An 18,103-nucleotide genomic window follows, 5' to 3' on the forward strand; every position below is an offset into this window, starting at 1 on the left:
TTACAAAGACACTAATGCTAGCTAGATTGAAGCCATCTTTCACTCTCGTGTGATCAATCTATCAAATGGTCACAGAATTGGTTAGTAAGATTAATCTCCTACTAGTAGATTGTTTCACTCAACTTGATAATACATTTGAAACACTTTTTCATAAGACATGATCGATCTAAGAATCACTAACAAGCAAATGACATGCATAGACTAATTGGGAGGATAGTGAACACATCTTTTTCTCCTAGTAGCAAATTGTTTCACTCAATTTGATAATACATTTGAAACACTTTTTCATAAGACATGATCAATCTAAGAATCACTAACAAGCAAATGATAGACCTTGTCTCTTGTTTCACTCAATTTGATAATACATTTGAAACACTTTTTCATAAGACACGATCAATCTAAGAATCACTAACAAGCAAATGATAGACCTTGTCTCTTGTTGGAAGACTACTTGGGAGGATAGTGAACACATCTTTTGCAAGAGTGAAGCAATTTAGAAAACTATTGTCACAACACTTTGGGTGACAAGCACTAAAACCATACACCTCAAGCTTCAATTACAAAGGTAAACAACCTCACTAAATTGGCTAAAATCCAACAAAAATGTGAATCATGGCATCCTTTTCTATGGGTCTAGTACAATCATCACATTGACATCGCCCCTAATGGTAGTCGTTTAATGACCAACACGGAACAACAACGCTCAATAAAAACCATGCAACATGAACCCATATGCTACAATGGAATTTTTCTTCACACCATCCTCATCATGTGAGATCTGCCATACCATTCTAAACTAGAGTAACATCCCCACTTGGAAAAAATGTCACTGGAAGAAGAACTTCATGTACCAAGCTAATTTGGAAGGCCCAAATTTTCACATTGACTTAGTGACCTACCTCTACTCTTGCCAAACTCTAATTCAATCTATGCTTGCCGAATTCCAATTCAACCCCAAATTCTTCAACTAGTGGTTTCCTCAAACCACCACATCAAACAACACTTCTTAAATTACCACACCTTTTGTACATATATAATTAACAATTTATTTTTATTTGTATTTATAAAAACTTAAAAATAAAACAAATACAAAATACATACAAATATTAAACCTAGCCGACATATAGTTAGGAAGATATCTATCTTCATTAAGAAAGTGGGCAAGGACGGATTGTATTGGATCTCATGCAAATTGCGTTATAATGACAAATCATTGTTGCCAACTATATTGAATCAACAAAAATGATACTATAATGACAAATCATTGTTGTCAACAATATTGAATTGTCTTTGGTGTCTTCTGATATTAACCATACAAAGTTGTCTTTTGTTCTCATAATTCTCACAACTTGTTATTGTCAAATGTGCGCATAACAACTATAAGAATTGATTGACCCTACATCCCCCATGTTAATCAATTACGCTAGGATTAAAGAAAAAAATTTCATTAGCATAGATTAATGTGACAAGTACAACTTACAACCCACCATATGGGGTCTAGGAGATCTTAAATTCCAGCTCATTAGAAACTTTTGAGGACTTTGCTAATGATAAAGACATTACTAGGAAACTTGTGAACATTTTGACTTGCAAACTTATACTAAATGGTGCATTGAGCTAGCTCACTTAATCACATACTTGTGTTTCATTCAGAATTATGACCCTAATTCTGAAACAAGAATGTTGGCCTATTGGGCAAGTAGTAAATGGGTAGTCAATGACTTTTACACTGCAACTCGTAGAGCTCATCTTAGGAATACAAAATAAGTAAGAAAAATACAAAGGACCCATGAGATTTATCATCAATCTAGAAAGATGGAAAAAATCATCTAACCTCACACAACATGGTGTACAATTTAGTGCCATTGTAGAAGAAGAGTTGTGCATAATAGCTCATATTTTCCACCATATGTTCATTGATAATAATTTGGATTCTTCCAAAACAAGGACTTTTAAACACCACATGGAAAACATATTCAGTGAACAACTTGAGATGACTAGAGATCTAAATGATCTTTGGATAAAAGGAGTTTACAAAACTATCCTAAATGTGCAAAAATCACTAGTCCAAAACCCCAATGTGAGTTCCTTAGGACCCAAAGGGATGATCATAGGCTTCACAAGTGCACTCACTACTAGGGTGATCAATGTGGGACTAGGACTCTTTATTGATGCACCATCAACCCTAGAAAGTGTCACATTTTAGGGAAGAGCAACCACTACCCCAAAGCAATCACATGTAGGAGGATCTAGGCAATGACACACATAGAGAGAGAGAGAGAGGGGAGGGGGGTTGGAGGAGCAAAATGAACAAGCTAAACAAAGGCAAGGAGAGCAAGAAAGAAGAAGTCAAACTTCTAGGAGTGAACAAAGCAACCAACATGAAAAAAAGAGGAATAGAGAGGAGAGCGAGAAAAGTTCATCTACCTTGGGATTAAATGACAAAGATACTCCCAAGCAACAAGCAATAGCTCATCCTGCCAAAAAAGGAGTAAGAAGAAGAAAAAAATAGAGACAAAGATGAAAGAGCACACTCAGAATATTCAAAGGGATATTTTACAATCATTTGTTGAGCAAACATAAGAAATCGAGTACATGCTTCTTCAACGAATTCAAGCAATTATGGTAGAGAAGGGGGGAGGTAGCTCGAGTCAAGAAATGAAAGCCATTGAGAGCTTGCAAAGACTTGACTTAGAAGTGCTTTAGCAGATAGTATATCAGCTACAAAGTTTGCATTAAAAAATCAACAATTTGGAGAAGATCAGAACCATTAAAGAAGCCACACCTACTTCACAAGCTCACAAGCAGTGCTATGTAGAGTCCACCTCAGCTCACAAGAATGCAGTCTCATACTAAGCCCAATAGGGAACCTAGAAGTGTTAGAATTGCTATGTGAGAAACTTTGAAGGGATAAAATGGAAATAGTTCAAGGTAAGTAGGAGCTACAACATAAATTGGGAGACACTCAAGAGGCCTACCAACGATTTAAGGTACAAGCCAACCATAGCTTTGCATGATCTCCAAACTCAATTGATAGAAAAGTACATGGTAGTAAAAGCAAAGCATAAGGAGCTAGAAGAGCTAAAAAAAGAAGAGGAAGAAGTGCAAGCTCAAATGGCAAACTTGAGAATACAATTAGAGCAGGAAAAGGCTAAGATGGCTTTGCATAAAAGGGAAATCTGAGAGAATTGACAAACCCAAGAGTAATTAAAGATAACTTGTGATGGTGTAAAATAGACTATTGACACAAATGTGATCAAAGTAGTCTCTAGAATATTGAACGAAGTGAGAAAGAACTTTGGAGAAGCATTGAATAAGTTAAGTGGTGAATTAGCCAATTCACTAGCTAAGCGAGAGTTAGCACAAGGTGCAAGTAGATGTGCAAAAGTTTGTAATATTGTAGCAATAGGAGCTCTATAAAGAGACCATCCATAAAATCACCACCAATAGCACTGATGATGTAACTGAGCTAAAAGCACTTAATTTTGGCCAACATAGCGTTGAGAAATTTGGATTTTAGCCAAGTGCATGGTCTTTCAACCCCAACCCAAACTAAAGAAGCATTGAGAAGTCATTTAAAGAACATTGGATACGAAGAGTAAAAGTTGAGAGCTATAGAGCTAGGAGGGCCATAACCTTCAGGATTAGAGTTGTCCTTTCTTGTAGAGCCTCCAAAAATCATATCTTCCTCCATAGATTTTGTGGAGCCGTAGGAATTTGATGAGTGAGACAAGAGTGTAGGTGAAATGCCTTTAAGACCACTGCTACTGGTGGAGTTGCCACTGGAAGTGCAAGAGTGCCCCTAAGACTATTGAGTGTGCTAAAAGCTCCTTCTTTAGAAAGTGATTGATCATCCTCTTGACTATAGGGGATATAAAGAGTAACAAAAGATCTAGATAAACTAGTAAAAATGTACCAAGAGTAGAAGGAGATTAGGTCATGGTGTTTGATTTTAAGGTATTTGATGAAAGAAGGCTATGAAAGGCTCTACCCCTAAGAATTGTGTAGACACTGATTAGGGCAGAAAGAGCATTGCCCAAAAAAAAAAGGAGGGAGCAACATGATGAAGATGCCATTCGGCTAGCTTGTCAATTTTAAGAAGGCAAAAGCTAAGGTGAGCACTTAAATTATTAGCCAACTACAAGAAATATGGAAGCTTCAACCAGAGTGGCAGTATGCCATTCTAGAGATAGATGGCATTGCAAGGTCAACATTCTATTTCTTTCAAAGATCACTAATGTCAATGACATGGTGCGAGAAAATTTGTACTTATTCCAACCTAGAGGCTTGTGACCCTTCATTTTCCATATTCTTCAAATATTGCATAGTTGGAATGACCTTGGCTTCATCACCACCTACAATCACATTCATCTTTTGGTTAAGACATTGGAGCAAGACATTACCCCTTGCAAAAAAAAAGAGCCCCCTTTACTCTTTGACATCAATGCAAGCATAGATAGGATAGTCGTGATATGACAACACCTACGCACCGTCCTTTTCCCATCGTGCTATGCGACACTACTAGAGAATATGGTGGATAGCCACTTTGCTTTATGTACCCATTTTTTTTATCTAGAGTCTTCCATTGAGATATGGAATGTAGTTGAATATTATATGCTTAGTAAGCAATGTCTCAGGCTCACTGTATAGTCACTCCCTAAGGAACAAAGCCAATCTTTAAATAAAAGAGAGAGAGAGAGAGAGAGAGAGAGAGAGAGAGAGAGAGAGAGAGAGAGAGAGAGAGAGAGAGAGAGAGAGAGAGAGAGAGAGAGAGAGAGAGAGAGAGAGAAGAGAATCAAATAAAAGGAGAACACAAGTTCCGACCTAGATAGGTGCAGTACATGAACATTGAACCCAAGAGTCCTCAAGTTATTGTCTTGTGGTGTTGGTCAGTCGGTTATGCTTCTAGCCCCCTAACCCTTTTCCCACAGCATAATCTTTGGGCACATCAAGGGTAGGATAGCTTGGGCTTGCTCAGACAACCTATCACCCCAAGACTTCACTGCACAATAAAACTATACATTGACTAGGTCCTCAAGCGTGGAACAAAGTGCCATGCCTTCTTAAAGCTCGATCTATCTCCCAATTACACATGCATGAGCACAAGCACTGCACAATAAGGTTACACCCACATGGAGAGCACCTTAATTTTAGGTTGTTGAAGATCCATGGTCATTGAAGAATCCATTGAGGATCCTGTGACATTAGTGGACTTGTCATCCTGTGACATTAGGTTGTTGAAGATCCATGGTCATTGAAGAATCCATTGAGGATCCTGTGACATTAGTGGACTTGTCATCTTGTGCATCAATACTACATCCACAAGCCTTTTTCTACCTCCTCAAGCACCATTGATAGAACTGCAACACACCAACACCTCTCATGGACTACTAGAACCTTTTAGTAGAATCATAGCACCACGACCATCCCTGGCAATGGGTCCTATTCCATGGCATGTCATGGGACTATCACTCATCTAAGAGGGGTTTAATGTTAACCTTGGCCTCACAATGAACCATTCCAAGAAGTAAAGATGTTATGAATGTGATATGCAACAAAGTTTTTGATTATGTGCCATGTAACAAGATGACTAGTCCACTAATGTGTGTGCAAGAGTGGGGAGGCCAAGAGATCACAAGTCTAGGTTGGATGCCCAAAAGGATAGGAAACCATAAAGCTTTGTATAAAAGGTTTAAGAGATAATGGAAACAACTCATGTGTATGCAAACTATGGAAACTTCTAGTATTCATGCTTGTGTTATTGCCTCTTGCAAGGGAGAGAGTTTGAGGTTGAGGGAGAGAGTGAGTGTGAGAGTGAGGGACATGGAGTGAGAAGCTCTTGCACCTTCTCTTCTTCTTAATCTATTCCATTGGAGCAACTTAAGTGGTAGTGAGAATTGTGAGGGAGGGAGAGTGGATAAGTGAGGGACATGGCAAGGGAAGTTTCCTCAATCTTTCTTCTCCTTGAGCTATCCTTGATGGTTCATGCAACAAGGCAATAATGCAAGCTAGAAGATAAGCAATTAGGTATATGTGTGGATTGTGGAGAAATGCTTGTCAACATGTTGCAACTACAATGTGGTAAGTGTTAGTAAGCATGCTCAATAAACCACCTCAATTTGATATATTGTCATTGATAGGTTGGTTCATTATGTGCTATGCATGTGTGAGTAGGCTAGGTGAGAGATAGCCATGACTTAATGAGTCAAACCCTTAAAACAATAAGGGTGTTTTTCTGTTCTTGCCTTTGGTGTGTGAATGCCATAAGGAGCTTACCAATAGCAAGGCAAAAGAGGCAATTCCAACAAATAAGATCTCTTCATCCACATGGGGGTTGCGATTACATCGAGGACATGTGCATCCATTCTATCCCTGATCAAACTCACAAGTCTATCCATCCAACCTTTGACCTACTTACAATCTTCTTAGGGATCTAGTTTTCTCAATAATTACAACATTTTCTATCTCTCTATCATGTAAACCATCCTTGCTACTATAATGTCATTCAATCAAAATTAGCCACAACAGTTGTCTTCTACTTATGTGTTAGACTAATGTAAACACATGCACTTACAAATTAATTACACTACAATACATAGTCCTCAAGTATGGATATACCAAGGAAGTTAGAGCGTTAAGACTTGTTTAGTATTAGTTTCATCTCCTAGTATCCTATGCACAAAAGACTAGCACCCCCCTTAGGATTTGATTGCATGCAAGGTTTTCATTGCAAGTACCAAAGCTTGTCAAGAACATTGGATCTTCATCTCTACATCAAGAACCTAGTTCTTCATCCTTCTACATTGAGCAAATTCTTCTTCCTAACACATCAAGTCCTTACCATTAGGGGATATATTCACTAGTAAAGTGTGTGGATGATGTTCGACAACACAATCTTTTGCCAACATCTTGTCATCCACCACCGCCCAAACCATCATTTAACTAAGAAGGCCAAACACATTCCTCACCTTCATTATCATGAGTTACACCATTAATAACAAGAACCATTCCTCCTCCATCCAACTACACCATTGAAGTCTTAACATTCCACATCTGTAGTTTGTGGTGCAACGCACTACCTTCGATAATGAGTGTCAATAACAAATTAGTGCTTATCTAGGAGGGAGAGAATGCTAATCACATTTAGGAATTGGTAAATCAAGAATTGCTAAAAGTAATAGTTGAATAATGATTGTTGGAGTCAAAAGTGTGAAGTAAGTCTGCTAGGGGTGCCAAGAGTTAAGCAACACTTTCATAAGTCTCCACAAAAGTAGCTACCATAAGCAAGATAATTTTCGGGGACATTTAAGGTCTGGATGCCTCTTATTTCTATCTCTATTTGTTTTTCATTGAGACTAGTCCATTGCATTTAAGAGTTAATCTAAAATATTCGCAACATGTATAATATTTTGTAGGCTAAATAGAAAAATCATATGCATACATGTCAATATCTCATGGGTAAGCTATGAATGCCTAGTATGGGCATTGTAAGTGGACTTAGAGAGAGGCCAAGGGTTGAGGCTACCCACCCCAAAAACCCTACCTATAAGAAATGTGAAAATGAATAGAGAGCTCATGCTTGTATATGGAAAATTTTAAGTTCTTCCTTCTATGACTCTACCAAATCACCAAGGAGGACCAATCAAGCACTTTAGTGGGCAAGAGCACAAACTTATACAAACATACCATGTGAACATTAGTGTCGAAGTTCCAACCAAATGATGCACTTACTTGAATTCACAACCTCAATTGTATGAGCTTGTGTGTTAATTGCTAGTATATCACAACCTCAAGGGTATTAGCTTGTGTATTAATTGTTGGTGCACAATGTATTAAAATATCATAATTGTTTGTCAAAAAGTCAAATACGTTTACTCTATGGTACGCAATCATAAATTGCAATTTGCCCTTCTAACATGCTTTTATCATTGTCATATATAGTAGAAGATATAATTGTATGTACATTTGCTGGAGGTCCTTATGGCTGAATTAGATGTTAAAGATGCACGACTTTGAGGTGTCAAATCAGGGCTTTCATGTGTTTGCATGCATTCACCACCTTCCTGGTTTTCTGATACGAACAGAAGATCACGATCTCCGAGAGAAGGGCTGAGAGAGAGAGAGAGAGGTTACTCAGGTTAGTTATGGAACCTGGGATCCTTCGTGAGATTGTGAAGGAGGTCGTGCGTCTCCACAGAGAACAACATTCTGATTCACAACGCCCTTTTCTCAACGAATTGGCCTGGTTTTTGGCGCAAGCTACTTGCCTTCAGCACCCTGACTTGTCTGTAGAATCTCTCTTCTTACTTTGAATTGGTTTCCTGCCACATATAATTGTATGCACAGCAACATAATTGTATGCGCGATCAATACGCATTGGATAGTTTTGCCAAATTAAATGATCCATCTAATGCATTTAAGTTTTATGCATTCTCTTGTGCGGTGCGTCTACATGTCATCTCTTCTGTATATGTACATATGTGTTAGCTCCATTCATTGCTCTGCATAAACAGTCCAGCATTTCAAACAGGTACAGAGATTCTTGTACAGGCAAGACCTAGCGCCAGAGTCATGGGAATTGAATGTCGGTGATATGTCTCCTCGAGTTATGTACTCCGTGCAATTTTCAACATATACTACACCATTCAAAAGAGTTTCCACTATCAACAGAGATGCGGTCGAGAGTTCAGCATCAACTACTTTAGGGTGGCCTTGAAAGCTTCAAGAGTGAGACCGTGAATTTCTTGGGAGGATGTGTACAATTATCCAGATCAAAACAGATGAGTTGCAGCAGTCCAATGTTCCATCTCCATTCCACGTAGCAGCCTCTTTTCTCTCTGCAATGCCTACTCAGAAGAGATTACTGAACTGCAAGGTAGTGAAGTGTGAGGATATGCTAGGGTTTGCAGAGAAAACACAAAGAGTGTACGGACATGACTAACAAATGAACTCAGGAAAGAATGCAAACTAAGAAAGAAAGATGATGAACACTGAGATGAGCAGACTGAGTGCGCTAGGTGTGATACAAGGGCTGTCTGACAGCTACAGTTTCTTGTGGGGGCGGATTGGGGATGAAGGAGAGTGTGACATACTTTGATGCATAATGGTGCAGCAAACCAACTATGCTCAATGCTGGATGATGAGTAAGAGATGCAAGGCATCTATGAAGGCAGTAAGAGAGCCAAAATGCAGCAATTCCTACTAGAAAAAGGGTTGCTGAGGCTGAAAAGATGCCAGGCAGTAGCAGAATGCAGTAATGCCTTTGACATGGACCGGCAGAGCCATGCAGCTATGGATGATGGATATGGCAGCAGGAGCCAAAATGCAGCTCTCTGTTGACAATTGATGGTGCGTACAGATGGCTGTGGAGGATGCGAGGCAGATGTGAGGACAATGAAGACAATAGGAGGGGCTGGCGTTTGACCCAAACCCATAGGGTGCCAACACTGGAATCCAAATGTAGGAGAGGAGAGGCGTGGCAGCAATAAGATGATGGCAAGGAGAGATGGAGGGCTGGTGTGGAACATGAGACCAAAGTGATGAATCATTCTGAGTGAGTGATATGAAGACAAAAGTAAACTGGGATTCATCATGAATGTGGCAATCCCCACAATCTCTTTTATAGAATATTCTGAAGTTTTGTGATCGATTCAATTTCATGAGGATTTCCTTTTGGAGCCATAAGAGAGGTGAAGGAACTTACCAATAATATGAGATTATCTTTTGGGTTAATTCTGAGATAGCTCAATAGGCCAAAACAGGTTTTAAGGGGGAGGAAAAGCAGACTTTGTACCCCAACCTAAGACGTGGGACCCCAAACAGTCCCAAGGCATTCGACCACAGTTGCCACAAAGTACTGCCCGGGGTTTTACTAGGATTGCATGTGTGGTGAATATCTTCTTTTGAGTGCCCAAAATGTCCAACATAGTGAAACCAAGACATCGAACCAAGAGTGCCACAATGGAGTGCCCAAGGGCCTTTCCATGATTGCAAAGGCAATGCCAACTCTGTTATGCATCTTAGCTTTTATTTTATTTTCTCTTTTTTGAATGTTTGACTTGGCCCATTAGCTCATACAAAAACGAAACTACAATACAAGATCACTATGAACGTTGTTGCTAATGAAAATATGCTACAAAGAGTAGGGTAGTTGTTTGAGATTTGGGGTGAGCAAGGAAGGCCACAATTCTCCACTTGATGAGGTAAAAGGGAACATGCTACACAATGTATGAGTTTTTGGATGGAAAGATGGCCACAAATGCAAGGTTTCATAAGCCCAAGCACCTAAATTACGAAACACAATGCTATGATGCAAAAGGAATATAATAAGGGGCATGCTCATGAGGTAGGGTTTCTTGGACAATGACCTCGTAGGGGAATTGCTCAGTTGCCCAAGTGACCATTTACAATGTGAGAATGAATGCATGGGTACAAACTGAAAGCGATGTCGATGTCGAAGACAAGCCAAAACCTAAACGTATCATATGAGAAAAGCAACCCCCTTTCAAACCATGTTGGAGGTGGAGGAGGAGCTGAAGTCAACTAAGGTGCCAAGATGTTGAGCCACCAATACTAGGGTTTGCACTCGGTCATAATTATGGTGCATTAACCTTAATTTAGTCTCCTAAAAGAAGCCCCAAAAAGAAATTGTGCAAAAATAAAAAATAAATGGCTTTTTTTTGATAGTAGGACAAATGTACCCCCTTGAATCCTCTATAACCTTGTATTTGTGCATCCCGAATCCTTCATTCCAACTAGCTCTCATTCAATCCTCTCATCACCCATACTGTACAGCCATACCAGGATGATACCTTAGTTTGTGGAGCTTCTTGGGATGGTGCCCTTGCTGTCCACAGCCCCCTACATAGTTGGGTGACCTGATCTCCAGCCATTCTACACGTGGGTTTTCAGTCTATGGCTGCTGTGCTGTTGGTCATGGACTGTGGGATTCCTCTTTGGAGAGAGGAGTAGGACATATGGCATTTGAGACGATTGGCAAACCATCTTCTTCATCTCAACCAGGCCTAGTGTCAGGTTCATATAACCCCTTTGAGTCATATGAATCATAACCCTCCATTGTTTCTCCTTTTGGTATGCGGGCTCTATATAATTTTTAGTATGTCAATTTGAATCGAGGAGGCTCTAGACACAAATATACATCTATAGGTATATTTGGAATTGTATCTTTTGTTTCCTTTGAGCAAGGAGTTGGCACTTCACACTTCCCTCCTCTACCATTGATATCTCCTAAATCTCTTTCTTTTGCATTTGGTACTTTAGGATTACACTTCACTTCTGCATCTAGCACATCGGGAGTTGGATCTCCCATCTCTGCTCCTAGTTCCTTCTCTTTCTCTATACCCCCATGGTACCTATCCTTAGATGAATGCCACTTTGCACTGTGATATATCATTAGGGGGAATACCACCCTTTAACATTGTGCCTTTCATATTCCTGCACATGAACATGTCCTTTTACTATAGGACGGCAGTGATGGTGGATATCCCCCTCATTTCCCTGAGATACCCTGCCTCCTTATCTATCGACCTCTTGGACACAAGGATTTTCATCCTTTGCTTATGGTGCATCGTCATATACTCCATGGGTCACTCCAATGTAGGGATTTTCATCCTTTGCTCCATGCGTCCCTATTTCTTCTCCATGGGCTATTTGTGCGGTCACCATGTCCATGCCTAGTTAGTCCATTCCCATTTTGGATCCATTGTGCATACTTCACGTATGCATGGTGGACACTGCGGGATTAATTTCCAAGGGTGCTCCATCCCCAGCCTATCTACCTTTTCCACCTTTCCTATCCTATGGTACTACCACTCCTGTTGTTATGACCAAGAATGCCTTCATGGATAAGATTCATTTTAATGGGTTGGATTTCATCACTTGGTTGAACGTCATGCAACAAGTGCTTAAATCTCAAGGTCTTTGGGAGCTCATCATTGGTCTAGAGCCTATGCTGCATTCTCAATTGGCTCACCCTGATCACATTCGTCGATGGAGAGCCGGCAATGCCACAACCAATGTTCAGGTAATGCAGGTGTTGCTTTTTGAGTTCCAATCTCGATTACATCAACTTTTCCTCACATTTGAGTGATGGAGTAATCTTATTGATTGCTTTGGGGTGTGAGATCTTGTCACAGATATGCCATGATCAAGTGCATGGATTAATTCTTGCTTATACCATATGAATCCACACCCCATGCGAACGCACCCTTAACAGGACATCCTCGAGCCAACCACGCGAACCCAGCCTTGCCATGTCATCATAGAACCTCTTGGAAGATATGCCATGTCATCTCTTGCATCATCGATGATGCCATTATGGAATATTCTAGAAAATCCTTAGTTGCCCTCCAACCTATAAAAGGAGGGGGCTAGTCTTGGGAGCTCAAGGAGTCAAGACCTCCAAGTAAGTAACTTCGAGTTCCAGTTCTAGTTTTTGTCTAGTCATGGTATCTAGTCTTGTCTTGTCTTTCATTGTACTCCTATTGTCTTGTCACCTTGTAATCTTGTAATACGAGATCTTGTCTAGTACAGTCTTGTGTCTTGTTCATCTCCGTTGAGAGAGATCTTGTAATTCTGATATCTTGTATCTTGGTATCTAGTCTTGTCTTGTCTTTCACTGTACTCCTGTTGTCTTGTCACCTTGTAATCTTGTAGTACGAGATCTTGTCTAGTATAGTCTTGTGTCTTGTTCATCTCTATTGAGAGAGATCTTGTAATTTTGATATCTTGTATTCAGACCTATAGTTCCAAGTTGTGGAATCCTTCATATCCTATCGAGTCTTGTTGTCTATACCTACGATCCTAGGTTGTGGGATTTTCCGTATCTTGTTAAGTTGTCATTGTATCTTGTGTCCCTACGTGGGATTACCTTGTAATCAAAATTCTTGTAATAAATCTTGTATCTAGTCTAGTCTCTCAAGCATAGTCTAGTGCTTCCATAACAGTTTGGCAAGATTACTTTCTAGCCCTACTGAGCACCATGGAGGCAACCCTTGAAATAATCGTAGTCTCCCTTCAAAATCTCCAACAACAAAATCAAGACTTAAATGAACGACAAGCGCAACTTCAAATAGAACATCCTCCTATGCATCTAGGCCTTGCGCTTCAAGAGATGCAAGATTGGATCCAAGACTTGTAGAACAATAGAGGAAGTGATCAGATGATTCTGTGTTTATCAATCCCTAACAAGAGTTTGTGGTCAAGCTTTATCATGGTTCGCCCCAATCTTGGAAAAGAATATGCAAATACTTCATAACTATGAGGCACTTCTTTGCGAGCTCACTTCCACATTTGGAGATGTAGACAGTGGTCGAGTAGCAGAAACAAAAATTTGGAAGCTATGACAAGGTAACCCCTCTACCTTTGCTTATGCATCTGAATTTAGGCAATTAATTTGTGATCTCACTTAGTATGAGGATTATTTTATTAGCCAATTTAGATGGTGTCTTCGAGATGACATCAAGGACCTCATGCTCACTATGCCTGAGCCAAAAATACTCAACAATTATATCATGCAAGCCATCTAGTGTGATAATAGATTGTTCGAGAAGAAGCAAGAAAAGTGAGAAGAATTAAGGCCTTGCCAATGGAACCCAGCCCCAATCAGAGAAGAAACCAAGCCCGAACCGACACAAATAGATAATATCAAATTCTAGCCCTTGATCCCACAAGAAAAGCAAAGATGAAGAGAGAATCATCTATGCCTATATTGTGGAAATCGTGGACACATTGTCCTAAATTGCCCAAATAAGAGGGCAAGAACCCTAAGAGTTGCTGCAACCATTCTCGAGTAAGAAAACGAGGATGTCCGGTTGTAAATGAGATTGTACAAGTGGACCTTGACATAAGAAAGGGTCTCTTGATCCCAGCCATCCCAGCCACACCCATGGAAACTTTTTGTGTCACAGCCCAGATGATTTTGTTGAGAAAGACCCTTTCCCTCAAAGCCCTGGTCGACTCCCAGGCCTCTGCATGTTTCATTGATGATAGCTTTGTGAATAGATACCAGATTCCAGTACTCCAAAAGACCAATCTTGCAACAGTTGAAGTCATAGATGGAAGATCTCTAGCATCTGGAGATATTACCAAGGAAACCCGACCACCCATAGTAAATCATGGCGATCACAAATCTCGTGTATGCTTTAATGTTATATCCAGTCCCACAAATCCAATCATCCTTGGGATGCCTTGGCTAAAGAAACACAATTTAGAAATTGATTGGATTAAGCAAAAGATTACACGTCACAAAAATCAAGGAAAGCTGGTGTCATGAGGACATGCATTTTTGAAACCTCACTTAATATGTGGATTAATTTTTAATCACATGTTTAAGTAAATGTCGCATATGTGAGGTGTAACTGGGATTAGAGTAAATTTACGAGCTCGAGACCGGAGGAAATCACAGGATGTCAAAGGCAAAAGTTGCTATAAGTTATGCCGCACAGGTACTTGGTGGTATCTGGTGCTAGTTGTTGGCCTAGGTCATTCATTTGGCCATAAGTGTTAGTTGGTGACACCAGGGAAGTGGCATTTAATGGTACCTAACGCCAATCTGATGGTCAAAGATGGTGCAGAGACACTCGGGAATGGAAGTTGTCTAGCCAATTTAATTATTGATCAGTCAGATTATTTTTCAGGACACTGAAATAATTATAAAGTGAAAATTAATATTTATTTATGGATAATGCTAGAAAAACCATTTGGGAAGGTTGCCACTTGTCAAAAATGCCCATGCAAGGCTGTGCAAAAAAATCAACGAATTTGGAGCATTTTCTATCTCTATCAAAGCGCCTGAAGGCCAATCGACTGGCCAAAGACTTGCTGGTCATTTTGGACAGCAAGGGAAGTTGGGATACTAAAAGGTTTGGGAGAATCCCATTGTACATCAACTTCTTCTTCAATTAAGTTAAATAAATACCGAAAGGGTGCCAGTGTTGGGGCCAATAGGTTGTCCAATGTCCAAGATTATATGGTAAAGTGTGCATTTCAATTTTGTGAATTTGTTAATTGTTGTAAATAGTACTTAATCAGGTTATTTACTACCCTATCTGAGGAGGAAGGATGGTTTCAGTCGGTATATCTAGGAGCCAAAGCCTTTATGTACACAACAAGGCAAGAATTGACCTATATGATATATCATATACCAGCTCAAGAATCTAGTAAGGATGAGTCAGTCAAGCTACCAAGCCGGTATCAAGAATGACGAGATGTCTTTGAAAAAAAGAATGCAGATCTCTTGCTTGAATACAGATCATATGGTTGTGCTATAGAATTGCATAAGAGGGCTCAACCACCTTTTGGGTCCCTCTATAGGCTATCTCTTGATAAACTAGTTGAACTACGCAAGAACATCGATGAGATCTTAGCCAAGGGGTTCATTAGGCACTCGAAGTCTCCTGCTGAAGCCCCAATTCTGTTCGTGAAGAAGAAAGACGAGTCACTTCGAATGTGTGGATTATTGAGGACTCAATAAGATAACAGTCAAGAATTGATATATACCAGAGCTCTTGGAAAGGCTAAGATCTTCACAAAGATCGATCTATGAGGGGCTTACACTTGTATGGATTAGAGAAGGAGATGAACGGAAGACAGCCTTCTGCACAAGGTATGGTCACTTTGAGTATGTTGTTATGCCATTCGGTCTCACCAATGCTTCTACAGTGTTTCAACATATGATGAATGATATCTTCTGAGAGTATCTAGATGATTTTGTAGTTATATACTTGGATGATATCTTGATATTCTCAAAAGATCCAAAGGAGCATGAGCATCACGTAAAATTAGTTTTGGAAAATCTCAGAGAAAAAGGACTATCTGTAAAACTTGAGGAGTGTTTTTTCTATTAGATAGAAATGGAATTCTTGGGGTATAATGTCTCCCTGAGAGAAATCTTCATGGATCCCAAGAAGATCGAGACTATTCTTGACTGGTAGACACCCACGTGTTCACGATGTCCAATGTTTCCTTAGCTTTGCCAACTTCTACAAGATATTTATCAAGGATTACTCAAAGATAGTCATACCACTCACCACACTCATAGGAAACTCAAAGTTCTAATGGACGACGCTGGAAGTTGAGAAGGCCTTCTAGACCCTAAAGATCGCTTTCACCACCGCCCCAATCCTAGTCCACCTAGATCCTACCAAGCCATTTTTCTTGAAGACCGATGCATCAAACTATGCCTTAGGAGCCATCTTGTGTTAGCATGGAGAAGATTGCCATATGAATCCAATTTATTCCACTCAAGGAAGTTCTCTCCTTCAGAGAGAAACTATGAGATCCATGACAAAGAACTCCTTGCTGTAAAGAAAAATACCCTAACACAGAAACATAAACAGAAACCGTATGACAAAGCACAGACTGATAAAAAGAACACAGTTAGGGTTAGGGTTAGAGTAACTCAGAGACAATGAACACAGTGAATAAATAAAATGATATGATTACTAATAATACGATGCTCATGTAGCAAAAACACTGTAGTAAATGAATACTGAACCTCGAACTTCTGTATCTCTAGGATCAGGGTAGGGATAATGAGTTGGAGAGTGTGTCGTACTCCAAACGGATCCCGAATCATAGCAAGGTAGCCTCCGGATGTCGAACACCAACAAACATAGCAGTGAGAAGCTGGATCTGATGCAGACAGTAGTGAGGAGAGAGAAAGACTAAAAACGGAGCTTGCAGGAGAGAGAAAGACTAAAAAGCAGGACAGCCTGCATGAGAGAGAAAGACTAAAAACGGAGCCTGCAGGAGAGAGAAAGATTGAATACGCAGGTAGGACAGCCTGTAGGAGAGAGAAAGACTAAAAACGCAGGCATGACAGCCTGTAGGAGAGAGAAAGACTAAAAACGGAGCCTGCAGGAGAGAGAGACAAAAACGCAGGTAGGACAGCTTGCAGGAGAGAGAAAGACTGAAAACGCAGGCAGGACAGTCTGCATGAGAGAGAAATACTAAAAACGGAGCTTGCAGGAGAGAAAAACTGAAAACGCAGGCAGGATAGCCTGCAGGAGAGAGAAAGACTGCAGCGATTGCAAACAGGAGAGAGAAAACTGTCAGGGCGGTAGCTGGAGCCTGCAAACGCAGCAGTTTGCTGGCGTGGTAGGCTGTACGACAGCAGTGCAGATGAACAACAGTCAGCCGCCAGGCAGAAACAACAGCAATCGGCATGTGGAGGGCTGGAAATAGGCGCCAGACTGTAGGGAACAGTGATGGATAGCAAGGGCTGAGATGTCCTCCGCGAACGGAGTGTGGACAGCAAGCTGATAACACCTGAAACCTGCAAAAACGAGATTGTAAAAGAGTGGAGGGCTGGCTGCCAATTTATAGAAAATTAGGATTCTAGATCCTCTCCCACTTAACTTTCTCGATCTGCTTCCTGTTTTAGGGTTTTGGCTAAAATAAGCCTAAAATAAGTATGTTTTGGGGCTGTTTAAGTGGCTAAGTGCATTTTTAGCACAATACCCCCTCTCAGGCCCAAAATAGGGCGAGAAAAGTAGGCTAGCCTAAATTTTGATTTACCCCAAGGCGTCCCACCCAAAGTAGCTAGGGCATCGGACAAAAGGTGCAGGTTGGCTGCCCAGTGGCCTTCCAAGACTACAAAGGCGATGGATATCTTACCAAGGGAGCCCAAGTGATCACCCCAAAGAGGTAAGGACATCAGACCAAGGGTGCTTGTCGGCTGCCCAAGGGCCTACCAAGGCCTACAAAGGCGGATGGAATCAACAATGGACTTGTTTGTTTTTTTTTTTTGGTTTTTTTTTTTGAAAAGTAAGTAATATAGGGGCAGCGGCCGATTAAGTGACAGATAGGAAAAGATAAAAAGAGTTTTAAATCCAAATTATTCACAAAACTAGCAAGCCAATCCCTCGCACTAACGAGGATAAGTGCCTAAGGATGATAAAAGTGAGTGTATGTGCCAATCATGTGTTGAATATGTGAGGGGCAAAAAAAAAAAAAAAAGGTGGGCTTAGCAAGACAAGCAAAGCAAGCAAGCAAGCAAGGGTAGGGAAACTGCCTTTAGGAGAACTGCCATGTGTTATGCTACGAATATGGTGGATCCTAGAGTCGACCACTCCAAAAGACG

General features: G+C 40.4%; 1 protein-coding gene across 2 annotated transcripts in view; it reads left to right on the forward strand.

The window, feature by feature from the left end:
• Positions 1 to 8,028: 8,028 nt before the first annotated feature.
• LOC148034881 (uncharacterized) overlaps positions 8,029 to 18,103 on the forward strand; it is a 120,344-nt gene continuing 110,269 nt past the window's right edge. The window contains exon 1 of one of the 2 annotated variants that reach the window (XM_087680585.1): positions 8,029 to 8,284. In XM_087680585.1, coding sequence (XP_087536711.1) covers positions 8,145 to 8,284 — 140 coding nt within the window. In that variant the 5' untranslated portion in view covers positions 8,029 to 8,144. The remainder of the gene's footprint in view (positions 8,285 to 18,103) is intronic. The other variant, XM_087680586.1, reaches the window with a different exon arrangement.

This window comes from Lygodium microphyllum, chromosome 6 (genome assembly GCF_053477565.2).
Source record: "Lygodium microphyllum isolate KBCC chromosome 6, Lygodium_microphyllum_v1.1.10, whole genome shotgun sequence".
Taxonomy (NCBI): Eukaryota; Viridiplantae; Streptophyta; class Polypodiopsida; order Schizaeales; family Lygodiaceae; genus Lygodium; species Lygodium microphyllum.